Source organism: Callionymus lyra, chromosome 9 (genome assembly GCF_982586985.1).
Source record: "Callionymus lyra chromosome 9, fCalLyr1.hap1.1, whole genome shotgun sequence".
NCBI classification, from domain to species: Eukaryota; Metazoa; Chordata; class Actinopteri; order Syngnathiformes; family Callionymidae; genus Callionymus; species Callionymus lyra.
The window spans coordinates 20,761,858-20,779,687 of NC_141826.1; the positions used below are offsets into that span (position 1 = coordinate 20,761,858).

At 40.3% G+C, this 17,830-nt stretch overlaps 3 protein-coding genes across 5 annotated transcripts; 1 reads left to right on the forward strand and 2 right to left on the reverse strand.

Annotated features, from left to right (window-relative positions):
* Positions 1 to 207: 207 nt before the first annotated feature.
* Positions 208 to 5,080, reverse strand: LOC148072197 (uncharacterized). The gene is made up of 4 exons (XM_087798465.1): positions 4,885 to 5,080; positions 4,430 to 4,753; positions 2,007 to 2,114; positions 208 to 527 (listed from the first exon to the last, which is right to left on the reverse strand). The coding sequence occupies exons 1-4, from the start codon at positions 5,003 to 5,005 to the stop codon at positions 385 to 387; spliced, it is 696 nt and encodes a 231-aa protein (XP_087654591.1). The 5' UTR covers positions 5,006 to 5,080; the 3' UTR covers positions 208 to 384.
* A 1,307-nt stretch (positions 5,081 to 6,387) lies between these two features.
* zbtb3 (zinc finger and BTB domain containing 3) lies at positions 6,388 to 13,824 on the reverse strand. 3 transcript variants are annotated; one of them, XM_087798890.1, is made up of 3 exons: positions 13,772 to 13,824; positions 10,416 to 11,132; positions 6,388 to 8,541 (listed from the first exon to the last, which is right to left on the reverse strand). In XM_087798890.1, exons 2-3 carry the CDS (start codon positions 11,123 to 11,125, stop codon positions 7,818 to 7,820), a joined length of 1,434 nt encoding a protein of 477 aa, XP_087655016.1. In that variant the 5' UTR covers positions 11,126 to 11,132; positions 13,772 to 13,824; the 3' UTR covers positions 6,388 to 7,817. The 3 variants fall into 3 exon arrangements, with proteins under 3 accessions (XP_087655016.1, XP_087655015.1, XP_087655014.1); XM_087798889.1 differs by lacking the exon at positions 13,772 to 13,824 and adding an exon at positions 13,631 to 13,711; XM_087798888.1 differs by lacking the exon at positions 13,772 to 13,824 and adding an exon at positions 13,487 to 13,604.
* A 133-nt stretch (positions 13,825 to 13,957) lies between these two features.
* trpt1 (tRNA phosphotransferase 1) lies at positions 13,958 to 17,732 on the forward strand. The gene is given in 7 exon segments (XM_087798863.1): positions 13,958 to 14,124; positions 14,212 to 14,293; positions 15,254 to 15,423; positions 16,561 to 16,786; positions 16,789 to 16,851; positions 16,914 to 17,024; positions 17,088 to 17,732. Coding segments are annotated over 7 exon segments (735 nt in total). The 5' UTR covers positions 13,958 to 14,067; the 3' UTR covers positions 17,114 to 17,732.
* Positions 17,733 to 17,830: the final 98 nt, after the last annotated feature.

Below are 17,830 nucleotides of genomic sequence, written 5' to 3' on the forward strand. Positions count from 1 at the left end.
TTTTCAACTATAATCAAACTATTTTCAACTATAATCAAACAATTTTCAACTATAATCAAACAATTTTCAACTGAAATCAAACAATTTTCAACTATAATCAAACAAGTTTCAACTATAATCAAACAATTTTCATCTATAATCAAACAATTTTCAACTGAAATCAATCAATTTTCAACTGAAATCAAACAATTTTCATCTATAATCAAACAATTTTCAACTATAAACAAACAATTTTCAACTGAAATCAATCAATTTTCGACTATAATCCAACAATTTTCAACTATAATCAAACAATTTTTAACTGAAATCAATCCATTTTTAACTTGAATCAATCAATCGTGCATAATCAACAGTGTTTGTCTTTCTAGGGCCATTTCGATCATTTCAATCTTTATTCATTCTGTTTTTGCTGCGCAGTGCGTGTCCTGCCCTCACTGTCCGCCACCATCTCTTCTTCTTCTCTTGGTTGCTACTTCCTGCCACGATGTTGACGTCGTTGTCGGTCGATTCTTGCGCGTCGTCTGGAGCTGAAAGATCAAAGGTCATCGTGAACACCTTGAGCCTCAGAGTCTTCTCATGAGATGAATAATAGCTGTATTTACCTGCTCTGTGGTGACATGTATTGAGTCATATACTGGAACAACATTTGAACCTCTGACACTTCAAAGTGCTGGACTCGTTTCTCTTTCTTCCAGTTTGTGAAAAAGGAACTAATAAGTCATTTAGCGAGATAGCATCGTCATGCTAATGGAAACATTCAAAGCTGTAGTCATTATTTATGCTGATATATATGTTTGTGTTTTTATTCTACCTTTAAAGTCATTTGATGATCTGTAACCCTGTGTTATCTCAGGGTCAAGGTGGCCTAGTGGTCCAAAATACAAGGGATACCTCAAACACATCTGTTTCCGAGCCTCTGGGTAACGTTGACCCTAAGATAGCACAAGGGATACCGCAAACACATTTGTTTTCCGGGCCTCCAGGTCACTTTGAACCAGAGATAACACAAGGGATACCTTAAACACATTTGTTTCTGGGCCTCCAGGTCACTTTGTACCAGAGATAACACAAGGGATACCTTAAACACATTGGTTTCTGGGCCTCCAGGTCACTTTGTACCAGAGATAACACAAGGGATACCACAAACACATTGGTTTCCAGGCCTCCAGGTCACGTTGACCCCAAGATTACGCAAGGAATACCTCAAACACATTTGTTTCCAGGCCTCTGGGTCACGTTGACCCTAAGATATCACAAGGGATATGTGTCTAAGTGTCAACAGGTTGATCAGGAGATACGTGGTTGAAGCTGGACTCACTGGTGACAAGAGAGGAGATCTCTGGACAAACTACTGTCCATCATGGACGATGACATCATCCTCTCAACACTGTCATCAGTGAACAGATGGAGCACGAATGCTCCTCCCATGATGCAACACTAATAGACTCAGGGACTCATTCATGTTTAATTCTGAGTTTGAAAGCAGGAGTGAAAGTATCTTGATGTTCTATGTTAGTCTTTGTATCCTTTGTCTTTGTTATTTTTATTTGATTTATGTTATTTATCTTTAGACTTAGATTGTATCATCTTGTTCTTTCTTTTTTATTTGTCTTTGTTCTTGTTCTTATTTTTTTGTTTGTTATGAATTATCGTCTGTATTGCTGTGCATTGCTATTTTGAAAAACAATTTTGGATCAATAAAGTTCTATCTATCTATCTATCTATCTATCTATCTATCTATCTATCTATCTATCTATCTATCTATCTATCTGTCTATCTGTCTATCTGTCTATCTGTCTATCTGTCTATCTGTCCGTCCGTCCGTCCGTCCGTCCGTCCGTCCGTCCGTCCATCCATCCATCCATCCATCCATCCATAATCTATAACTGTCGGCTAACACAAGCTGTAGAAACCTTTGTATATATTTTATTGAGTGTTGTTTTGATTGTTTAAGCTCTTTGTGACCCTGGTCTATGAAAAGCGATCTATAAATACAAAGTACTTACTTTGCTTCTCAACTTTGTGTATTTTCCTCCACACATAGACGACGCTGAGCAGGAGCACAAGCACCAGGAGGACTTCCACCCGCAGAGGGCAGTAGATCTGGATACCTTCTATGAAACAAATGACAACATTAGTAAAGATCCATCCATCGTCCGTCCGCCCGCCCGCCCGTCCGTCCGTCCGTCCGTCCATCCATTCATCCATCCATTCATCCATCCATCCATCGTCCGTCCATCCGTCCGTCCGTTCGTCCATCCATCCATCCATCCATCGTCCGTCCGTCCGTCCGTCCATCCATCCATCCATCCATCCGTTCATCCATCCATCCATCCATCCATCCATCCATCCGTCCATCCATCCATCCGTCCATCCATCGTCCGTCCATCCATCCATCAGTCCATCCATCCATCCATCCATCCGTCCGTCCGTCCATCCATCCATCCATCCATCCATCCATCCATCGTATCCATACATCCATCCATCATCTATCGTCCGTCCATCCGTCCATCCATCCATCAGTCCATCCATCAGTCCATCCATCGTCCATCCATCCATCCGTCCATCCATCGTCCGTCCATCCATCGTCCGTCCATCCATCCATCCGTCCAACCATCCATCCATCCATCCATCCATCCATCCATCCATCCATCCATCCATCCATCCATCCATCCATCCATCCATCATCCATCCATCCATCCATCCATCCATCCATCCATCCATCCATCCATCGTCCGTCCATCAGTCCATCCATCCATCCATCAGTCCATCCATCCATCCATCCATCCATCCATCCGTCCGTCCGTCCGTCCGTCCGTCCGTCCGTCCGTCCATCCATCCATCCATCCATCCATCCATCCATCCATCGTCCGTCCGTCCGTCCGTCCGCCCGCCCGTTCGTCCGTCCGTCCGTCCGTCCGTCCATCCATCCATCCATCCATCTGTTCATCCATCGTCCGTCCATCCATCCATCGTCCGTCCATCCAGCCATCCATCCATCCATCCATCCATCGTATCCATCCATCCATCCATCCATCCATCTATCGTCCGTCCATCCGTCCATCCATCCATCCATCAGTCCATCCATCAGTCCATCCATCGTCCATCCATCCATCCGTCCATCCATCGTCCGTCCATCCATCATCCGTCCATCCATCCGTCCGTCCATCCATCCATCCATCCATCCATCCATCCATCCATCCATCCATCCATCCATCCATCCATCCATCCATCCATCCATCCATCCATCCATCCATCCATCCATCCATCGTCCGTCCATCAGTCCATCCATCCATCCATCAGTCCATCCATCCATCCATCAGTCCATCCATCCATCCATCCATCCATCCATCCGTCCGTCCGTCCGTCCGTCCGTCCATCCATCCATCCATCCATCCATCCATCCATCCATCCATCCATCCATCGTATCCATCCATCCATCCATCCATCCATCCATCCATCCATCCATCCATCCATCCATCCATCCATCCATCTATCGTCTGTCCATCCATCCATCCATCCATCCGTCCGTCCGTCCGCTCATCCATCGTCCGTCCATCCATCCATCAGTCCATCGTCCATCCATCCATCCGTCCATCCATCGTCCGTCCATCCATCCATCCATCCATCTATCGTCCGTCCATCCGTCCATCCATCCATCAGTCCATCCATCAGTCCATCCATCGTCCATCCATCCATCCGTCCATCCATCGTCCGTCCATCCATCGTCCGTCCATCCATCCATCAGTCCATCCATCCATCAGTCCATCCATCCATCCATCCATCCATCCATCCATCCATCCATCCATCCATCCATCCATCCATCCATCCATCCATCCATCCATCCGTCCATCCATCCATCCGTCCATCCATCGTCCGTCCATCCATCGTCCGTCCGTCCGTCCGTCCGTCCGTCCGTCCATCCATCCATCCATCCATCCATCCATCCATCCATCCATCCATCCATCCATCCATCCATCCATCCATCCATCCATCGTCCATCCATCAGTCCATCCATCCATCCATCAGTCCATCCATCCATCCGTCCGTCCGTCCGTCCGTCCGTCCGTCCGTCCGTCCCTCCCTCCCTCCGTCCCTCCCTCCCTCCGTCCGTCCATCCGTCCGTCCATCCATCCATCCATCCATCCATCCATCCATCCATCCATCCATCCATCCATCCATCCATCTATCGTCCGTCCATCCATCCATCCATCCATCCATCCGTCCGTCCGTCCGTCCATCCATCCGTCCGTCCATCCATCCATCCATCCATCGAGCTAGCAAAAGCTGATGTGTAGCACATGTAACAAATACTTCATACTTCTGTTAATACTTCATACTTAATGTTGGATTCATACAGAACACTGTAAAACTGTAAAGTATTATTGGATCATAATCATTTGTTCACATATTAAAACAAACAAATCACCTTCAACATAGACGAAGAAGATCTTGCGGTAGAGGAGTCGTCCCAGTGGATTAAACACTTCGAACATGTATCTGTTTCCATCGCCTTTGTTCAGAGACGTTATCGTCACACTTCCATTTTCCCGACCGTACAAGTACTTGCTCTCGCCCTCGTTGAGCGATCTTCCGCCGCTTTTCGACGTCCACTCGTACACTCTCGTCAGGTTCCTTTTCAGTTCCCACTTGAACACGTCCAGGTCGTCCTCCGTCAGCTTGATGACCAGAGACCCCCCGGGGGGTCCGTAACATCGGTGTTCTCGTCTGATGTCGCATTGACCTTCAGGACCTCGAAAGAAGAAAAAAACAACAACTCATGACCTTAAACAACCTCAATACCCTTGTCTAGAATCACTCAAGAGACTAACCGTCTGTAAGATAAGTAGCCACGACTCTATTTAATCTCCATTTTAAACTCACCACAAGAGCGACAAAGGAGCCACAAAATCCCGAAGAACAAAACAGAAAAAGTAGGTAAGTAATAATATAAGTAAGAGTTATTTGGAAAGCGCTTTTCTAGACTTTCTAGAGCCGTCCTCATGTCTGCGGGTTAGTCGGCCACCGAGTGTGCCGAGGGGTGACGTCGCAAGATTATTTAGCGATAGCTAAAAATGCTAAACTTTTATCTCTGTGTCCTTTTTCCTTTGTGTCCTTCTCTTTGTGTCATTTCCCTTTTGATCTATGTTCTTTATTTTGATCTATGTTCCTTATACTTGTCCTTTGTTTTGCGGTTTGTTCTTCTCGGAAGCCTGTGAGTAACCATCAGTAGATTCTGATCCACAGACCTCAGAGCCCGAGCTGGGGTGTAAGTCTGCATCAGAATCTACTGATGGAAGGTTTGACCATGAATAGATCTGAAAGTAAGAACCAGAATTTTAAAGTTGATCCTGAAAGAAACTGGCAGCCAGTGAAGAGTTTTAAGGATCGGAGAAATGTGAGTTCTTCTACTAGAGCAGGTCAGAATTCTCGAGGTAGAGTTTTGTATGAACTGCAGGCGAGACAGATCCTTCTTGTTTGGACACGAATGATTATAATGTAATAATTTGTTACAGAGAAGACCATGTCCTTAAGAGATCGTGGGCTCAAAGGACAGGAGCCAACAAGTCAACAAGCCCAAAACTGATCAAGAGGTTAATAATGTCATATCCACTTTTTTTTTAAATAATAACATGAATTAAATACGCTTGTGGTATTACAGACTTCAAAATATAGAATTAGAACCAGGATTAGTTTCAGGACAGGACGCTGAAGGTCTTTCTTCTTTGTCGATTGTAGGAAAATATCTTTATAAACCGTCTTTAATACATGTTCTAACAGATCCATGGACCAGTCGACGACAAAGTGTTTTTCACCATTTAAATATTTAAATACAAACATTTTACAAAGTGTGTATATATTTTTGTAATAAAATAAAATAAAAACAACTGAAGACACAGCCACATTTTCTTTTCATTTAAGGCCTTTTAAGGATTTATTTTAAAACTGCTTGTATTTGTTCTATAAGACTAATGTCAATGATGCTACTAAGCTAGCATAATGATAATAATAAGCATAACGCTAACCCATGCACTAATTGTACTTTTACTTGTTTTTATGCCGTTATGTTGCTGTGTTTTTAGATTTTAGTTCTTTCAAATGTATATAATATATATATATACAGTATATATATATATATTTATACTGTGCACTTTTGTTGGGGGTACAAAGGAAAAATGTAATGCTACGTAGTATCTATGACAATAAACGCTTTGAATCTTGAATCTTTTATGATAGTTTTATTCTACGTTATTGACCTAAAAAGTTACCCTTTAACCAGCTGGTTGAAGATGACTTCATTGTTACAAATTTACTCGCAAATATATATATATATATGTTTTATAATTCATCTTGTGTTATCATTGAAAATATTCACCGTCACTGTCGTCATGTAAACATGTTTTTATTACATGAACGATTATGAAAAACTGGTGTAACAACAACAGAACTATAAATAGATGTAACATTTGATAAAAAAAAGAAAGGTATTTAAAGTCACATTAAACAGTACAAATCTAGTCACAGATCACCACCACTACATATAGCGACTGTGATCTACTCTCTTGCCCACAGGGTTTAAGGAGATTTGTTACATCTGCAGCTTTTCTGGCACAAAATGAAAAAGCAGCAAATTTAGAAGCCGGTTTTTCATATGGTCTTTTTTTCCAATTTGCTCCCAAATAAAACAGCAGCTTAGGCGAATATAGAGCTTTGCATGGATTCACTCTTGACCAAGCAGGGCCCTTGTACGGTGGCCCAGAAGTGAAAAACACATTTTAAAACCAAAAAATGTACAATTTCAGGAAATTGTACATTTGTTTCAGAGTTTGTACATTTGTCTCATGAGATTGGAATTTTGTTTTAGCTTGTAAAATTGTTTCAGGAAACTGTAAATTCATTAAAACTTGATTAGGTAATTGTAAATTTACTTCAAGTTTTTAAAAAATTTGTCTCAAGAAATTGTAAAATGTGATCCTGAGGTTCAATATTTGTCACAGAAGAATTTAAATTTGTTTCAGTTTGTAAAATGGCTTCAGGAAGTTGTGAATCTGTTTTAGAGTTTGTACATTAATTTCTGGAAATAGAACATTTGTTTCAAGAAATTGTACATTTGTTTTAAATGTGTTGCAAAGTTTGCTAATGTGTTTCAGGAAATGGTAAATTTGACTCATTTTCTATAAGAAATTGTTATTCTTTTTCAGAGGTTAAACATTTTTTCAGGAAATTTTGAATCTGTTTTCGTTTGTACATTAAATTCTGGAAATTGGAAATTTGTGAATTTATTTTCTGAAATTGTAAATTTGTTTCAAAGGTTAAATATTTTTTTTTAGAAAATGTTAAATCCGTTTAAGATGTTTTACATTTGTTTCAGGAAGAAACTTTGTTTCAGGAAATTGTAAAAATGTAGTTTTCACATGTCTTACAGGAACTTTAAATGTTGCTTCAGCGTGTGTTTTGCAATTCCTGGCCACCGTACTCTTGCCCTGACTAAAGCAGGTATTGTCACATCTTCCAGTAGGGGGCGCTGTGGACAATTTTGTAAACAGAGTCTCCATAAAAATACTCAATTGCACACGTCATTCATTCATTCGTTTTCTGTTCCGCTTAATCCGGGGGTTGCAGGAGAGGCGGGGGACACCCTGGACAGGACGCCAGTCTGTCATGGGGAACACAAAGACAGACAACCATTCACACACACACTCATACCAACAGACAATTTCCCCAAAGTTCCCCAATCAACCTCTGTATGTTTTTGGACTGTGGGAGGAAACCGGTGTAAACACAGGGAGAACATAGGAATGAACTGAAGAACACATTCACGAGCCTCCGATCTGATCGTTCAACTGCGGCGTCGCCTGCGGCGTCACGTCCGTCCTGCTGCGTTTGGCGGGCAGCGTCTGGTCGTGGACCCTCCGGATGTGCCGGTACAGATCCCCCGACTGCGTGTAGCTGCGGAAGCAGTACTGACACTCGTACGGGCGCTGCCTGGTGTGCACGATGGCGTGACGCCTCAGGGTGTACGTGCAGGAGAAGGTCTTCCCGCAGACGGCGCACGTCGGCACGTCCTCCGCAAAGTTCCCTCCTTCCTGGAGGTCCTGGAAGTACACGGGCTGATCCGAGGTCTGCCTGGAGTGGAAGAGCGGCGCCGGGGGGAACGAGCCGTCCGGCCGGGACGGGCGTCCGACTCCGGACGTGGAGGAGGACGGCGAGAACGAGGAGTGGGAGGTCATCGGTAAAGCTCTCGTGTGCTGGAAGGAAAGATACCGAGCGCTGCTGGTCTCGTCCTCCATGAGGTCTTCTTCAGAGTCCTCCACCTCCGCCATCAGACCCTCTTCTCTGGCCTCCTCCAGCTCCTCGTCAGAGATCACGATGGCTTCCACCTTGACTTGGACGCACTCTGGGTGACTCAATGCTGGACTTTGACAGTGAACGGACTCGGTGTGTGGAAGGTGTGAAACTGGGAATGGCATGAGGGCGCCTGTTGCTGGGTCAGCGATGAGACCCAGAGGAGGCAGGGAGGAAGAAGATGGTTGTTGGCTGCTGTAGAAATAGAATATATAGAAGATATTTCAATCAATAAAGTCTATCTTATCCCTCCATCCATCCATCTATCTAATCTCTCCATCCATCCATCCATCCATCCATCCATCCATCCATCCATCTCTCCATCCATCTAATCTCTCCATCCATCCATCCATCTAATCTCTCCATCCATCCATCCATCCATCCATCTATATTTTAAGATATTTTACAAAAATCATCTGATTGTCGTGGCATAAATCTATTGACATCCATCAGTGACATCAGATTATTTTTAACATTGAATTATTTTTGTTTGGAATCATTGAATTAAATAATTTTCTAAATTGAAAGATTAAATAAAAAATAATAATATGAATAAAAATCAATGAATTTAAGTTTATTTTTTATAATTCCAACAATTCCAACCCTTTTTTCTTTCTATATTCAAGCTTACAATTCTTCAGCCAGATATTTTGAACAAAAAAAAAGGGATTTAGAAATTGTATTTGGAATTATTTGACGTAGAATATCAATCTATGTGTAAAAAGGAATTAATTGAAATTGAAAATATTCAAAGAATCTTAAAAGTGTAAAAGAAAATTAATTATCCATGAATTATTTTCTTTATTTTAAAATATGGTTTGTTAAAATATATATATAAAAAAAATGGTTTCTAGTTGACAGACAGTGGGTAGGAAGGAAAGTACTTTATTAGTGTTCATTTTATATTGCTTATATATTTATTATGTTTTTTCTTGTTTATCTTTTCGGTTTTGATGATGATGATCATATTGAGATGGTTTATGGAATATTCTGCATTCTTATGCATTTTCATAAATGCCTGTTATTAATTTGTTTGGTCTAAAATAGTAAAAATATTTGGTAAACAAAAAAAAGGGTAGTTATTATGGAAAATATTCAACTTTTTAAATAAATTATTAAAAAACAAATTAAACTTTTTTAAACTTTGAAATTTTTAACCATTGAATTATTTTTGTTTGGAATCATTGAATTAATTAAATTAAAATAAATAATATGAATAAAAATTAATGAATTGAATGAACACAAAGTTTATTTTTGTAATTCCAACAATTCCAACCTTTTTGTTTCTATATTCAAGCTTACAATTGTTCCACCAGACAATACAAATAATAAATAAATATATATATAAATATATATATTCAAAGAATCTTAAAAGTGTAAAAAAAATGTTTATTATCCATGAATTATTTTCTTTATTTTAAAAATGGTTTGTTAAAATAAAAAAATCAGTTTATTGGTTTCTAGTTGACAGACTGTGGGTAGTAGTGATGGTCTGATGAAGCTTCATGAAACAGTGTAGTTGTTGTGTAGAGGTCAGTAGGTGGCGCCACCAGTGGAAAATTGATGTGATTATTTTATTAGAAAGTTGTTCAAAACAAAGGAAAATAGTTCAGAGACGCCATCTAGTGGACTCTGAAAATAATGACACTGCTTCATGAAGCTCCATCAGACTATCACTTGTGGGTAGGAAGGAGAGGGCACTTTTTTTGTCGTTTTATTTTGCTTGTATATTTATTATGTCAACTTTGTGTTGTTTTTTCTTTTTGATCTTTTCGGTTTTGATGACGATCATCATATTGAGATGGTTTATTCTGCATTCTTATGCATTTTATAAATGCCCGTTATTAATTAGTTTGGTCTAAAACTAATACAAATATTAGTAAAAATAAATAAATAAAAAAAGGATGTTATTATTGAAAATATTCAACTTTTTAAATCAATTATTGAAAAAACTAAATTCAACTTTTCAGTAAACAATTATTGAGTTCAATGATAAAAGATCCGATGCTTGATAATAAATCGAAAGTGTCGTTAAATTCAAACTACAAATCAGACTTAAATCATTTTACCTGGAGGTCTCCGTGGAGCTGCAGGGGCTGCACAGAACCTCGGCTTGAAGGTCCGACCTCACGTTGGAATGACCTTCGCGAGCGAGCAGGAAGTGTTCGGCGCCCTGACTGTGCACCAGCTCTATGATGGGCAGCAGCGGCGAGGACTCCGTGCAGGGTTGAGTCGTATCGGCGACGTCGGGGCTCTCGGAGATCTTGACTCGAGTCACATCCGCCGCCATGGCGACGTGAGTCGACGGATCCGTCGGTGGGGTCTGCTCGACCCCGGAGTTCATCTCCACCCGCCCTGATGTTTTCACGCCATCTTCGGACCTGGTGCTGTCGGCCTCGGCCTGAGGTCCTCTCCTCTGCAGGCGCTTCCTGCACAGCCTGACCACGGCGTTCATGTGCAGGAAGCTGGCCGCCGCCAGGACGTCCTCCACGGGCACCGAGACCTCCAGCGGCAGCACGCCCTCGTAGATGAAGTCCAGGACGGAGCCGAAGGCCTCGGGCGTGACGATGTCGTCATCCAGGGTGACGCTCAACGCGCCGCCGCCGCCCGGGGAGTCCGAGAAGAACATGTGGAAGTACGGCGAGCAGGACGCCAAGACGGCGCCGTGGGCCAGGAAGCGAGAAGATCCCACCAGGACGGTGCAGTCGCAGAGGAACCCTTGCTGGCGTTGAGTACGTAGAGCTGAGAGCAGCTGCTGGGAATGCAGAGGGAACTCCATCTTCTCTCTAGATGATCAGATAATACAATTATTAGGGTTGCAGGAAATATTGATGCGCTCAGATATCGTAATATTTAAATGCATCGATATTCAACAGCAGTATATATAAATTACAATTAACATTGAAATATTCACAGTGACTAGTAATTATTTTGTTGCAACTAAACCTTATAAAAACTTATGCAGCTAAAGAAAAATTAAAATCCTGCGAGAAGCCTATGTAATGACTGAGGACGAGAGGATACAGCCAGTGGTACTACAATTTCAGTTGGGCGCTCATGTGATGACTGAGGACGAGAGGATACAGTCGGTCGGACTACAATTTCAGTCGGGCACACATGTGATGACTGAGGACGAGAGGATACAGTCGGTCGGACTACAATTTCAGTCGGGCGCTCATGTGATGACTGAGGACGAGAGGATAAAGCCGGTCGGACTACAATTTCAGTCGGGCGCTCATGTGATGATTGAGGACGAGAGGATACAGCCGGTGGGACTACAATTTCAGTCGGGCGCTCATGTGATGACTGAGGACGAGAGGATACAGCCGGTCGGACTACAATTTCAGTCGGGCGCTCATGTGATGACTGAGGACGAGAGGATACAGCCGGTTGGACTACAATTTCAGTCGGGCGCTCATGTGATGACTGAGGTCGAGAGGATACAGCCGGTGGGACTACAATTTCAGTCGGGCGCTCATGTGATGACTGAGGACGAGAGGATACAGTCGGTCGGACTACAATTTCAGTCGGGCACACATGTGATGACTGAGGACGAGAGGATACAGCCGGTCGGACTACAATTTCAGTCGGGCGCTCATGTGATGACTGAGGATGAGAGGATACAGCTGGTCGGACAACAATTTCAGTCGGGCGCTCATGTGATGACTGAGGACGAGAGGATACAGCCGGTCGGACTACAATTTCAGTCGGGCGCTCATGTGATGACTGAGGACGAGAGGATACAGCCGGTTGGACTACAATTTCAGTCGGGCGCTCATGTGATGACTGAGGACGAGAGGATAAAGCCGGTGGGACTACAATTTCAGTCGGGTGCTCATGTGATGACTGAGGACGAGAGGATACAGCCGGTCGGACTACAATTTCAGTCGGGCGCTCATGTGATGACTGAGGACGAGAGGATAAAGCCGGTCGGACTACAATTTCAGTCGGGCGCTCATGTGATGACTGAGGACGAGAGGATACAGCCGGTGGGACTACAATTTCAGTCGGGCGCTCATGTGATGACTGAGGACGAGAGGATAAAGCCGGTCGGACTACAATTTCAGTCGGGCGCTCATGTGATGACTGAGGACGAGAGGATAAAGCCGGTCGGACTACAATTTCAGTCGGGCGCTCATGTGATGACTGAGGACGAGAGGATACAGCCGGTCGGACTACAATTTCAGTCGGGCGCTCATGTGATGACTGAGGACGAGAGGATACAGCCGGTGGGACTACAATTTCAGTCGGGGCGCTTCCTATGACGACCAAACACGTTGCATACATGAAAGTCTCCTTTAAAAGTGAACAAATCTTCAGTTAAACGAATTTGTTTCACACATAAAACATTTATATTAACTAAAAAAAGGCCATAAATGGATGAAAAACGTCCCTAAACGTATAACATTTGGAAATCCCTGTTGGTCACTTCAGTGTTTGAGTTTCACTGTTCAGTTAGAAGTGCATTTTATTTTAGTGTAACACGTTTCATCAGCGTCGTTACATTGAAATATATCGCAGTGATCGAATCGTATCGTAGAAAGATTATATCGTATCATTAGATTAATTTATTGCTACAGTCATAACCATTATTATGAGTGGATCATAAGATAGATAGATAGAACTTTATTGATCCCTCAGGAGGTCTTCTTCGGGAAATTGTTTTTCCAAATAGCAATACAGACGATAATTCATAAAAATTAATATTAAAACAAGAAAAAAGTTTCCATAAAAAGTAAGTTTAAAATGACACAATCTAAGTCTAAAGATAAAGAACATACTGTAGATCAAAGACAAATAACAAAGGATACAAATATTAACATGGACTAGAATATCATACTTTATACTTTCACTTCACTCCTACACACTCAAAATTGTACAATCTATGGCAAATACACACATATTCAAGTTAAATATTAGTTTTTATCAGAAAGTATTTTCACATTTTGATGTTTACGATCATTGTTATTGTGAGGTCTGTGTCTTCGTTTTAGTTACTGACACAGGAAATATAAAATTTATAAATGAAACGAATTCTTGGTGAAACGTTAAAACAACAACATGACGTCAGAATATTCTTCTTTTTCTTTAAGATATCCAACAATGATGATGCAAAAAGACGTCTCTAGTAAATTCCTACCTGTGCAAAACAATCATGTTTTTCTCTATCGAACTCAATGGTGAACCTTTACACTTTAATTGAACAACGATCGATCAGAAAATAAACATTTAAACCACGTTTATCACGAGTGTTTATGTTCGAGTGTTTATGTTAGTGACTCACCCAGAGCTGTGTGGCGTTAACAAGTAGACGACACGGTTTCTACGGACGGATCATTTCACGAGCGAACACAAGTGACTCATAAAACACTTTCCAAAGTCATCCAGATGTTTTTGTACGAAAATAGTTTACGCTGAATCTTACTTAATATTTCTTCAAGATTTAACCTGGTTCGTATTTCTTTTCTCCTGAAGTCCCGACGGAGAATCGACTCTTTGCGCGGAGTTGTGATGAATTGACTCACTCAGCAAAGATAACAGCACTTCCCATAACAGAAGTTTCATTTCCGGGTTTCCGACAAGACCACAGCGCCCCCCAGTGGCAGGTAAAGCACGGAGTACAACAACATGGACTAGTTTATTGAACGAAACTGTATTTTCAGCGAGTATTTTTGTCATTTTTTTGTCATTATTGTTTATTTGAAGATACGTAAAGTCGACATGGAAAGAGGTCGAGGGGCTAGAAGAGGAAGAGGAAAGAGAGGAAGTGGTGAAGAGGTGAGCAGTTTGACACTTTCTTTTAAAAGGAGCTAAAACGTTTAAAAAATAATAATATTTCAAGTGTTTTTATTTATTCTATCCTAGGACAAAGATGTCAGGCTCTCGAAAGCTCTCTCGTTTGCTCTCCGTCATGGAGCGAACCAGCTGGGTCTGCACTTGAGCTCAGGTCAGGTTCAAACTATTCTATTGTATTATTATTATTATTATTATTATTATAAACGGATAAACTAGCTATTATAATACGTATTTTAGTGTTGGTTTACGGCCAACTATATTCGTAAAAGCTTCTTAGTAAAACAATATATTTCTTTAGGTTATTCCCCAAATTATTACTATTACTATTTTTATTTTATTTTTTTCTGTCAGGTTTGTGACTTTGATTTCCACAAATGTAAATATATATATATATATATATATATATATATATATATATATATATATATATATATATATAAATACTATATATCTTTAAACCTACTGATAAAAACTTAAAAATAAAACTTAAAAATAAATCATATAAAGGTTGTGTTTCACTCAATTTCCCTATTTTAAAGGTTCATTTTTTTTAAAGTAAACTTGAACGATATATATCGCAACATTTCTTTTCTCAATATTCTGTATCAGTATTCAAAAGCCCTTTATCAGTTTTTGATTTAATTATTTTAGGCTTTCAAAACAGATTCTTTTTTATCATAGTTCATCTATTTTTTACATTTTGTTCAAAGTAAAATAAAGCTATTCTATATTTAAAATTGACCGCGTTTGTTCATTTTTGAGTTGCAATTAGACTTCCTGCAGTCAATAGGCAGCCAATGCAGAGTTTTAAGGATCGGGGGAAATGCGAGTCCTCCTACCAGAGCGGGTCAGAATACTCGCTGCCGAGAGACACCATTGTGACTCCATTTTCCTGAGTTTAGAGATTTTCCTCGGTTGAAGGAAACAGTTAAAAAACACAGGCTTCCACGTTTAATTATTTTATTGTTGTGTTTTTTATTGACCTTCTCATATTATTAGAAAGAAAGTTGACAATAAAACTAGTTTCGGGGGGAAAAAAAACGATTGAGCATAAATGCATCACTGTTTTTTAACACACACTAAAATTCAAATAATAATATTGTGTCTGCAGACGGCTTCCTTTTCGTGGACGACCTCCTCGCTCTGCCACAGTTCCGCTCCTACTCGCTCCAGGACGTCCAGAGAGTCGTGGCCACGAACGACAAGCAGCGCTTCAAGCTCTGTCCTCACCAACAAGATGGCCGCCTGCAGATCAGAGCCAATCAAGGCCATTCGGTGCAGGTATGAAAACCTATGAAAATGTCACATAATTAATAATGGTGGTTTAAGAAAACATCAATACACTCATTTTTCCACAATACTGTATTGATATTCAACATCAATATATTGATTTTTAGTATTAAATATTTTCTTTTAAATTCTTCTTTTTTCTTTTTAAATGTATTTATTTCTATTAGGTTTACAAATCATGTTTTGTTTTTATTATAGTACTTTGATGGTTTATATGTCAATAAAATGTGTATAAAATAAATGAAATGAAATTTTCGAATTATTTTTAACATGCAAATAATTACGGTGTTTGTTAATTTTTGAGTTGCAAATTACACCTCCGGCCACTAGATGGCAGCAGTCTTTTTATTAAATACAATTGAATACCTCAAAATCCGGGAAACGACAACGAACGCAATAAACGTATTCTGATTCTTAAAGAACGATGTCGCCGAAGACTGAGGACGAGAGGATACAGTTGTAAATAATCAACAGAAGTTTTCAACCGCTTTCAAAACACATTTTATTTTGACGACTGTTCTTTTATGGTTTATATTTCAATACATTTGAATAATATGATGTTTTACTTACAATTAACACGCAAATATTCACTGTTTGCTTATTTTTCTTTTGCGATTAAACTCCTGGCCGCCAGATCGAAGTAGTCATTACGTCCTACGCAGCTAAATTAACAATGAAATCGTGGGATGACTGAGGACGAGAGGATACAGTCGACTCCAGCATCTTTTAAAGCTGATGTTTCGAAATATGTTGTTTTAAAAACAAATGAAATCAGTTACGACTTCGTCAAGAGTCATGTGGTCTGTAAATTCTGCAACACCAGAATCAAGTACTCGACAATACTACAAATATATACTTGTTACTACAGTATCACAATGTATCGTATCGTTGCCCCTGTATCGTTATGTATCTCCAGATTCTTGCCAATAAACAACACCCTGATTATTAATCATTTTTAAATGCACTTCTGCCATTTTTACAAGTTAAAAACAAAACTCTTTTTAGCATTTCTTTTTTTTAATCTCATTTTAAGGAACACTTTACGTACTTAATGCTTCAGATCAAACCTAATGTGTCGTCGCTCCGTATAAAGACTCTCACCTCTAACCTCAAAATACCTGAGTGCAGGTGAAGGACCTGGAGTTGAAGCCGGTGCTGGCGGGTTCACCCGACTGTCCGGTCGAGGCGGTCCACGGCTCCTACATGCGTCACTGGACCTCCATCAGGCAGCGGGGTCTCAGTCGCGTGAGGAGGACCCACATCCATCTGGCCCCGGGGCTGCCGGGCGAGGACGGCGTCATCAGCGGTGAGAAGGTTTTCGATCGACTCTTGAGGACGGTCGTTACATCTGGTCTTTCTCAGGGATGAGGAGAGACTGTGACCTGGCTGTGTTCGTGGACGTGCAGAAGGCTCTTGAAGGTTCGACTCATTGTGGAAAATCTTAGATACTTTCTTTACAGACGCTTTGTTTCGCTTCCCAGACGGTGTCGAGTTCTTCTGGTCGGAGAACCAGGTGCTGTTGACCGCCGGAGACTCGGAGGGAATCCTGCTCCCCAAGTACTTCAGCCGAGCTCTACGACTGAGACCCTCACGTAAGATTAATCCTCCGCTTATCTTTAAGTGTTGTCTTAAAGTTGTCTACTTTTCTTTCACAGGAACAATTCTGCCTCTTCAGTCATAGCAACACATTACACAAAAATTAAATAAATAAAATATTTACGTCAATTTTTTCTTAAGAACTCAAAGGTTTTGGATGTGAATCACAAAACTGCGTATATTTTCTATTACAAATACGAATCCATAAGAAAATAAACGCCATTAAGAGAAAGTACTCGCACTAAAAAAACATTAGATAATATCTAATTGATAATCTACACTATTGTTTACAACTTTTAATTATATTTATTTCACTTAACTGTGTAAATAATTTTTTTTCCTACTAGAATGAAGTGAAGTTGTTTGAAGTCTATGTCACTATGAATTCCAATGATATGATATATAACATTTGAACTTGAATGTATGTATTTGATTTAAAAAGAAAGTCAAGAAGTTTAATATACAGTATTAATGCTGTTTCCATGTGTTCAATCCTTGTACAGTTTAATAAACTTGAATTATATTTTGAACCAGAAGGGAAAACAACAGTTTTAATATATATATATATATATATATATATATATATATATATATGTATGTGTATATATATTGTATATATATAAGTAAGTAAGTAAGTAATTTTTATTTGTATAGCGCTTTTCCAGACCAGGGTCACAAAGCGCTTAAACAATCAAAACAATATTCAATAAAGTATATACTTTAAAGATCAAGATAAAACTGATAACACAACAGGAGTTCCAGAAAATCAAGGAAAAGCCTGAACAAATACATACATGTATTC

Excerpts from the sequence above, each read along its gene's own strand:
- zbtb3 (XM_087798888.1), bottom strand. Across the intron at positions 8,542-10,415 it reads AGCTCCACGGAGACCTCCAG|CAGCCAACAACCATCTTCTT; the intron begins GTAAAATGATTT and ends CTATTTCTACAG.
- LOC148072197 (XM_087798465.1), bottom strand. The coding sequence starts at position 5,005 with ATGAGGACGGCTCTAGAAAGTCTAGAAAAGCGCTTTCCAAATAACTCT. Across the intron at positions 2,115-4,429 it reads CTTCTTCGTCTATGTTGAAG|AAGGTATCCAGATCTACTGC; the intron begins GTGATTTGTTTG and ends TTTGTTTCATAG. Across the intron at positions 528-2,006 it reads ACACAAAGTTGAGAAGCAAA|CTCCAGACGACGCGCAAGAA; the intron begins GTAAGTACTTTG and ends TTGATCTTTCAG.